Raw genomic sequence first — 10,000 nt, forward strand, 5'->3', positions numbered from 1 at the left:
TCTTTCCTTGTTGTTACGTTTACTTTTCTGCACCTTTCTTTGTATTTGTTTGGAAAAATGTGATTCTTTCCTTGTTGTTACGTTTACTTTTCTGCACCTTTCTTTGTATTTGTTTGGAAAAATGTGATTCTTTCCTTGTTGTTACGTTTACTTTTCTGCACCTTTCTTTGTATTTGTTTGGAAAAATGTGATTCTTTCCTTGTTGTTACGTTTACTTTTCTGCACCTTTCTTTGTATTTGTCTGGAAAATCTTATTATTTCATTGTTGTTGCAGTAAAAAAAAAAAAATATATATATATTTTTTTTATACCCTTTTGGTGTTGTACTTAATCTTCTGCATGCTTACTGTGATGATTGCTTCTTTGTCATCATTGTGCCTAACCCTTTATCTACCGTTGATGAGTGTACTGTGAAGGGCTGTCGCCTTCTTCGGATGGGACAGAGCTTACAGGGCAGCATGTCAAATGACCATTCTGTATTTGGACTTGGGGTTGCATTGCTTTTAAAGGTTCAGCAAAATGAACTTCCATAAAGATGTAGCTGCTGCGCTTCAAACACCCTCCGCACTGACCTAATTTCACCCACTTTCTGCAGTGAAGGGGTTAACATTGTACTTTTCTTATCCTGTTTGTTTCTTTGTTGTTGTTGAAGTTATATGTTCCCAACTTCTGAGTACCATGGTTTGGTCAGAAAAAAATGCAAATCTTTCTTTGTTGCTTTGTTGTTGAACTTAATGTTCAGCTTTCTTAAAACCCTGATTTTGTTAGACAAAGATATGAATCTTTCCTTGTTGTCAAACTTAATGTTTGACCTCTTTCCTTGTTGTCAAACTTAATGTTTGACCTCTTTCCTTGTTGTCAAACTTAATATTCAACCTTCTTAATCTTAGAACCCTGATTTTGACAGGAAGAAAAACTGATATTTCTTTGTCGAACTGAATCGTGCCGTGCCATTTTATCCTATCATTTTTACCCAGTATTTCATTTTGTCTGGTGAATTATCAATGTTTGTTTGTTATTGTACTTCAATACAATACAATACAATACATCTTCATTCATCCATTTGGAAAGTAATTGTGTATCCATAGGCTCATCACTCACCCAACACAATATCTCAGCCTATATCCAAGTCCAGTACACACTTGCACACACACACACCATGACAAAGGTTGGACCAAAGAAACCTGAAAAGCTACAGAGCAAAAGCAAAATACATACAAGCAAGCAATACACGACAGCAGCTTCATTTCCATATTTTTTATGCACCCGGGTCCCCTAATCACCCTACCCTCCACACGCACCCGGGTCCCCTAATCACCCTACCCTCCACACGCACCCGGGTCCCCTAATCACCCTACCCTCCACGCGCGCGTGCACACACACACACACGCGCACACACACACACACACACACACACACACACACACACACACACACACACACACATAAACAGTGTTTATGAAATAATATAAATATTAAGAAACATATTTTCACAGTAGGTTTTACATCTTTAAAAAATTCATATATTGTTAAATGACAAAAGACATGATCTAAAAAAGCATGTATATTAACATAAAATAACATGATTGACATGAAATAACATGGGTTAAATTTGATATTGAACGAATTATGTAAAACATCTATATTGTAAAATTGTGACATGCAATCGCTAGTAAAACATTTTAAAAGGTATTCTTTAACTAACATTTCCACTTTTATACAAATATTCCAGTTTCATTTTAAACACACCCACACAAACACTAATGAGTTTGTCATTTTACTGAATGTTCTGCATTTTAAACCTTTCATTTTTACCCTATATTTCCTTTTGTATGGAAAACAATATGAATGTTTGTTATTATACATAACGTTCTGCCTTCTAACAATTTGAATGTTTGTTATTATACATAACATTCTGCCTTCTAACAATCTGAATGTTTGTTATTATACATAACATTCTGCCTTCTAACAATCTGAATGTTTGTTATTATACATAACGTTCTGCCTTCTAACAATTTGAATGTTTGTTATTATACCTAACATTCTGCCTTCTAACAATCTGAATGTTTGTTATTATACCTAACATTCTGCCTTCTAACAATCTGAATGTTTGTTATTATACCTAACATTCTGCCTTCTAACAATCTGAATGTTTGTTATTATACCTAACATTCTGCCTTCTAACAATTTGAATGTTTGTTATTATACCTAACATTCTGCCTTCTAACAATCTGAATGTTTGTTATTATACCTAACATTCTGCCTTCTAACAATCTGAATGTTTGTTATTATACATAACGTTCTGCCTTCTAACAATCTGAATGTTTGTTATTATACATAACGTTCTGCCTTCTAACAATCTGAATGTTTGTTATTATACCTAACATTCTGCCTTCTAACAATCTGAATGTTTGTTATTATACCTAACATTCTGCCTTCTAACAATCTGAATGTTTGTTATTATACCTAACATTCTGCCTTCTAACAATTTGAATGTTTGTTATTATACCTAACATTCTGCCTTCTAACAATCTGAATGTTTGTTATTATACCTAACATTCTGCCTTCTAACAATCTGAATGTTTGTTATTATACATAACGTTCTGCCTTCTAACAATCTGAATGTTTGTTATTATACATAACGTTCTGCCTTCTAACAATCTGAATGTTTGTTATTATACATAACGTCCTGCCTTCTAACAATCTGAATGTTTGTTATTATACATAACGTCCTGCCTTCTAACAATCTGAATGTTTGTTATTATACATAACGTCCTGCCTTCTAACAATCTGAATGTTTGTTATTATACATAACGTCCTGCCTTCTAACAATCTGAATGTTTGTTATTATACATAACGTTCTGCCTTCTAACAATCTGAATGTTTGTTATTATACATAACATTCTGCCTTCTAACAATATGAATGTTTGTTATTATACATAACATTCTGCCTTCTAACAATTTGAATGTTTGTTATTATACATAACATTCTGCCTTCTTATCCTGATGAATGTTTTTTTGTTGCTGTTGAATGAAATGTTCTGTCCTCTGGGTACCCAGATTGTGTCAGAAAAAAGGGACTGTTTCATTATTGTACTTAATGTTCTGTCTTCTGGGTACCCAGATTGTGTCAGAAAAAAGGGACTGTTTCATTATTATTGTACTTAATGTTCTGTCCTCTGGGTACCCAGATTGTGTCAGAAAAAAGGGACTGTTTCATTATTATACTTAATGTTCTGTCCTCTGGGTACCCAGATTGTGTCAGAAAAAAGGGACTGTTTGATTATTATACTTAATGTTCTGTCTTCTGGGTACCCAGATTGTGTCAGAAAAAAGGGACTGTTTCATTATTATTGTACTTAATGTTCTGTCTTCTGGGTACCCAGATTGTGTCAGAAAAAAGGGACTGTTTCATTATTATTGTACTTAATGTTCTGCCTTCTGGGTACCCAGATTGTGTCAGAAAAAAGGGACTGTCTCATTATTATTGTACTTAATGTTCTGTCCTCTGGGTACCCAGATTGTGTCAGAAAAAAGGGACTGTTTCATTATTATTGTACTTAATGTTCTGTCCTCTGGGTACCCAGATTGTGTCAGAAAAAAGGGACTATTTGATTATTATACTTAATGTTCTGTCTTCTGGGTACCCAGATTGTGTCAGAAAAAAGGGACTGTTTGATTATTATACTTAATGTTCTGTCCTCTGGGTACTCAGATTGTGTCAGAAAAAAGGGACTATTTGATTATTATACTTAATGTTCTGTCTTCTGGGTACCCAGATTGTGTCAGAAAAAAGGGACTGTTTCATTATTATTGTACTTAATGTTCTGTCTTCTGGGTACCCAGATTGTGTCAGAAAAAAGGGACTGTTTCATTATTATTGTACTTAATGTTCTGCCTTCTGGGTACCCAGATTGTGTCAGAAAAAAGGGACTGTCTCATTATTATTGTACTTAATGTTCTGTCCTCTGGGTACCCAGATTGTGTCAGAAAAAAGGGACTGTTTCATTATTATTGTACTTAATGTTCTGTCCTCTGGGTACCCAGATTGTGTCAGAAAAAAGGGACTATTTGATTATTATACTTAATGTTCTGTCTTCTGGGTACCCAGATTGTGTCAGAAAAAAGGGACTGTTTGATTATTATACTTAATGTTCTGTCCTCTGGGTACTCAGATTGTGTCAGAAAAAAGGGACTATTTGATTATTATACTTAATGTTCTGTCTTCTGGGTACCCAGATTGTGTCAGAAAAAAGGGACTGTTTCATTATTATTGTACTTAATGTTCTGTCTTCTGGGTACCCAGATTGTGTCAGAAAAAAGGGACTGTTTCATTATTATTGTACTTAATGTTCTGCCTTCTGGGTACCCAGATTGTGTCAGAAAAAAGGGACTGTCTCATTATTATTGTACTTAATGTTCTGTCCTCTGGGTACCCAGATTGTGTCAGAAAAAAGGGACTGTTTCATTATTATTGTACTTAATGTTCTGTCCTCTGGGTACCCAGATTGTGTCAGAAAAAGGGGAGTGTTTCATTATTATTGTACTTAATGTTCTGTCCTCTGGGTACCCAGATTGTGTCAGAAAAAGGGGAGTGTTTCATTATTATTGTACTTAATGTTCTGTCCTCTGGGTACCCAGATTGTGTCAGAAAAAAGGGACTGTTTCATTATTATACTTAATGTTCTGTCCTCTGGGTACCCAGATTGTGTCAGAAAAAAGGGACTGTTTGATTATTATACTTAATGTTCTGTCTTCTGGGTACCCAGATTGTGTCAGAAAAAAGGGACTGTTTCATTATTATTGTACTTAATGTTCTGTCCTCTGGGTACCCAGATTGTGTCAGAAAAAAGGGACTGTTTCATTATTATTGTACTTAATGTTCTGTCTTCTGGGTACCCAGATTGTGTCAGAAAAAAGGGACTGTTTCATTATTGTACTTAATGTTCTGTCCTCTGGGTACCCAGATTGTGTCAGAAAAAAGGGACTGTTTCATTATTATACTTAATGTTCTGTCCTCTGGGTACCCAGATTGCGTCAGAAAAAAGGAACTGTTTCATTATTATTGTACTTAATGTTCTGTCTTCTAACCCTTTATTTTTACCCAGTATTTCATTTTGCCTGGGAAAATATGAATGCTTCTTTGTTATTGTACTTAATGGTCTACTTTGTTTTGTTACTGTCCTTTTAATGAATGTTGTACCTTCTTAGCCCTTTATTTTTTACCCAACTATTACATTTTGTCTGGAGTGAAAGCTGTGATCTTTTCCGTTTTGTTCCTTTTCATTGTTGTTGTTGCACTAAATGTTGTAACTTTTTACCTGGTGTTTTCCTGTCCAGTACTTTCTAACTTTTTTTACCTGTGTTTTCCTGTCCAGTACTTTCTAACTTTTTTACCTGGTGTTTTGCTGTCCAGTACTTTCTAACTTTTTTTACCTGGTGTTTTGCTGTCCAGTACTTTTTAACTTTTTTACCTGGTGTTTTCCTGTCCAGTAACTTCTTACCAGGTGTTTTTCAGTGTAACTTCTTACCTGGTGTTTTCTTGTCCAGCAGCTTCAAACCCAGCCAGTTCTGGCCCGAACAGAATGGATGATTATCCTGATGAAACTCACGTGGATGGGATCAACGCGAGCTCCTTCTCTGACAAGGCGATCCGACGTGCCTTCATCCGAAAGGTGCGTGGCGAACTGTTTCCATGTTTGTACAGTCATGCTGATAAAGATCTGCTGCCTCTTTTTTTGTGGGGATGGGGGTGCGGGGAATCAGAAGATGCTTAATTAACCCTTTCAGCCCTGTAAGGACTTCTGTCTGTGCAGATCTCCTGGCCTGGCATTTTTTGTCCTGGCTGCATCAGTGGAGAGGGGCACCTCACTTCAGGCACAGTGCTGCAGCAACCGCTCGGCCAGTAGGAAATGAAGAAGTAGGAGAAAAAAAAAAGTTGCTGCCAAACTTCACAAAATGATTGGAATATAAATTTTGACACAAGTTGTTGAAGTCTCAAGACAAGGGATGACAAACTGTACTGGTAATCCAAAACAAAAATAGTACAAGAGAGGCAAGGCCTTCAAGACTCACTTGTGACTGAGAGTAAAACACACAAGCTTTTTATGTATTGAGTATAATTTCAAAATGTAATGTTTAAGATGAGAAAGAGAAAGATCAATTTAAAGCAAATTAACTCCCCTAGCATTAATTACAGAGTAATTTCCCCTTTTTACTATCTGCACCAAAACGTTTGCAAAATAAATAAAACTTCCATGCTTAGCAAAAGAAGTTCCTGTTTGAACAAAAAATGACAATAATGACTGCTCTTGTTGTTGGGTCAGAATATCAGATCAAAGTGCCAAGTTTAGAGAATACAAAAAATATAAATATAACAGTAAATGCAGTTTGCATATAATTAGGCTTCATTTTTTTTATTTTTTTGTGCCCATCCCAGAGGTGCAATAATGTTTTAAACAAGATGACTGGAAAGAACTGAATTTTTCCTATTTTTATGCCTAATTTGGTGTGAACTGACAAGGTATTTGCAGAGAAAATGTCAATGTTAAGTTTACCACGGACACACAGACACACACACACACACACACACAGACAACCGAACACCAGGTTAAAACATAGACTCACTTTGTTTACACAAGTGAGTCAAAAATGTGAGCTCCTGTCAATGTTTGAAGGCTGAAGGGCTAACTTCCTGATGATAATGATAATAATGATCCACATTGTCATCATCTTCATCATCATCGTCATCATAATGATACTGATAATAAAGGATAATATTAATGATAATAACAACAGTAATAATAACAATGTAATCATTATTGTAATTAGTATGAATGTTGTTGTTATTGTTGATGTTATTATTATCATAATTTTCATGAGTATCAAAAAGAAAAAAACTGTCCTGTGCATACACACAAGCACATTTTGCATTCATTTAAGTGGTTTGGGTGTCTGTGTGTGTACCATGCACATTTTGCATTCATTTAAGTGGTTTGGGTGTCTGTGTGTGTACCATGCACATTTTGCATTCATTTAGAAGTGGTTTGGGTGTCTGTGTGCACCATGCACATTTTGCATTCATTTAAGTTGTTTGGGTGTCTGTGTGTGTACCATGCACATTTTGCATTCATTTAGAAGTGGTTTGGGTGTCTGTGTGCACCATGCACATTTTGCATTCATTTAGAAGTGGTTTGGGTGTCTGTGTGCACCATGCACATTTTGCATTCATTTAGAAGTGGTTTGGGTGTCTGTGTGTGCACCATGCACATTTTGCATTCATTTAGAAGTGGTTTGGGTGTCTGTGTGTGCACCATGCACATTTTGCATTCATTTAGAAGTGGTTTGGGTGTCTGTGTGCACCATGCACATTTTGCATTCATTTAGAAGTGGTTTGGGTGTCTGTGTGTGCACCATGCACATTTTGCATTCATTTAGAAGTGGTTTGGGTGTCTGTGTGCACCATGCACATTTTGCATTCATTTAAGTGGTTTGGGTGTCTGTGTGTGCACCATGCACATTTTGCATTCATTTAGAAGTGGTTTGGGTGTCTGTGTGCACCATGCACATTTTGCATTCATTTAAGTGGTTTGGGTGTCTGTGTGTACCATGCACATTTTGCATTCATTTAGAAGTGGTTTGGGTGTCTGTGTGCACCATGCACATTTTGTATTCATTTAGAAGTGGTTTGGGTGTCTGTGTGCACCATGCACATTTTGCATTCATTTAGAAGTGGTTTGGGTGTCTGTGTGCACCATGCACATTTTGCATTCATTTAGAAGTGGTTTGGGTGTCTGTGTGTGCACCATGCACATTTTGCAATCATTTAGAAGTGGTTTGGGTGTCTGTGTGTGTACCATGCACATTTTGCATTCATTTAGAAGTGGTTTGGGTGTCTGTGTGCACCATGCACATTTTGCATTCATTTAGAAGTGGTTTGGGTGTCTGTGTGTGTACCATGCACATTTTGTATTTATTTAGAAGTGGTTTGGGTGTGTGTGTGTGTACCATGCACATTTTGCATTCATTTAAGTGGTTTGGGTGTCTGTGTGCACCATGCACATTTTGCATTCATTTAGAAGTGGTTTGGGTGTCTGTGTGCACCATGCACATTTTGCATTCATTTAGAAGTGGTTTGGGTGTCTGTGTGTGTACCATGCACATTTTGCATTTATTTAGAAGTGGTGTGGGTGTCTGTGTGTGTACCATGCACATTTTGCATTCATTTAGAAGTGGTTTGGGTGTCAGTGTGCACCATGCACATTTTGCATTCATTTAGAAGTGGTTTGGGTGTCTGTGTGCACCATGCACATTTTGCATTCATTTAGAAGTGGTTTGGGTGTCTGTGTGCACCATGCACATTTTGCATTCATTTAGAAGTGGTTTGGGTGTCTGTGTGCACCATGCACATTTTGCATTCATTTAGAAGTGGTTTGGGTGTCTGTGTGCACCATGCACATTTTGCATTCATTTAGAAGTGGTTTGGGTGTCTGTGTGTGCACCATGCACATTTTGCATTCATTTAGAAGTGGTTTGGGTGTCTGTGTGCACCATGCACATTTTGCATTCATTTAGAAGTGGTTTGGGTGTCTGTGTGTGTACCATGCACATTTTGCATTTATTTAGAAGTGGTGTGGGTGTCTGTGTGTGTACCATGCACATTTTGCATTCATTTAGAAGTGGTTTGGGTGTCTGTGTGTACCATGCACATTTTGCATTCATTTAGAAGTGGTTTGGGTGTCTGTGTGCACCATGCACATTTTGCATTCATTTAGAAGTGGTTTGGGTGTCTGTGTGCACCATGCACATTTTGCATTCATTTAGAAGTGGTTTGGGTGTCTGTGTGCACCATGCACATTTTGCATTCATTTAAGTGGTTTGGGTGTCTGTGTGTACCATGCACATTTTGCATTCATTTAGAAGTGGTTTGGGTGTCTGTGTGTGCACCATGCACATTTTGCATTCATTTAGAAGTGGTTTGGGTGTCTGTGTGCACCATGCACATTTTGCATTCATTTAGAAATATTTTGGGTGTCTGTGTGTGCACCATGCACATTATGCATTCATTTAGAAGTGGTTTGGGTGTCTGTGTGCACCATGCACATTTTGCATTCATTTAGAAGTGGTTTGGGTGTCTGTGTGCACCATGCACATTTTGCATTCATTTAGAAGTGGTTTGGGTGTCTGTGTGCACCATGCACATTTTGCATTCATTTAGAAGTGGTTTGGGTGTCTGTGTGTGCACCATGCACATTTTGCAATCATTTAGAAGTGGTTTGGGTGTCTGTGTGTGTACCATGCACATTTTGCATTCATTTAGAAGTGGTTTGGGTGTCTGTGTGCACCATGCACATTTTGCATTCATTTAGAAGTGGTTTGGGTGTCTGTGTGTGTACCATGCACATTTTGTATTTATTTAGAAGTGGTTTGGGTGTCTGTGTGTGTACCATGCACATTTTGCATTCATTTAAGTGGTTTGGGTGTCTGTGTGCACCATGCACATTTTGCATTCATTTAGAAGTGGTTTGGGTGTCTGTGTGCACCATGCACATTTTGCATTCATTTAGAAGTGGTTTGGGTGTCTGTGTGTGTACCATGCACATTTTGCATTTATTTAGAAGTGGTGTGGGTGTCTGTGTGTGTACCATGCACATTTTGCATTCATTTAGAAGTGGTTTGGGTGTCAGTGTGCACCATGCACATTTTGCATTCATTTAGAAGTGGTTTGGGTGTCTGTGTGCACCATGCACATTTTGCATTCATTTAGAAGTGGTTTGGGTGTCTGTGTGCACCATGCACATTTTGCATTCATTTAGAAGTGGTTTGGGTGTCTGTGTGCACCATGCACATTTTGCATTCATTTAGAAGTGGTTTGGGTGTCTGTGTGCACCATGCACATTTTGCATTCATTTAGAAGTGGTTTGGGTGTCTGTGTGTGCACCATGCACATTTTGCATTCATTTAGAAGTGGTTTGGGTGTCTGTGTGCACCATGCACATTTT

At 37.3% G+C, this 10,000-nt stretch overlaps 1 protein-coding gene across 4 annotated transcripts in view; it reads left to right on the forward strand.

The window, feature by feature from the left end:
• LOC143276738 (protein lifeguard 2-like) overlaps nucleotides 1-10,000 on the forward strand; it is a 48,443-nt gene that overhangs the window by 20,917 nt on the left and 17,526 nt on the right. For 2 of the 4 annotated variants that reach the window (XM_076581400.1, XM_076581402.1), the window contains one exon: nucleotides 5,550-5,674. In XM_076581400.1, coding sequence (XP_076437515.1) covers nucleotides 5,550-5,674 — 125 coding nt within the window. The remainder of the gene's footprint in view (nucleotides 1-5,549; nucleotides 5,675-10,000) is intronic. The other 2 variants (XM_076581401.1, XM_076581403.1) reach the window with 1 other exon arrangement.

This window comes from Babylonia areolata, chromosome 32 (genome assembly GCF_041734735.1).
Source record: "Babylonia areolata isolate BAREFJ2019XMU chromosome 32, ASM4173473v1, whole genome shotgun sequence".
NCBI lineage: Eukaryota > Metazoa > Mollusca > Gastropoda > Neogastropoda > Buccinidae > Babylonia > Babylonia areolata.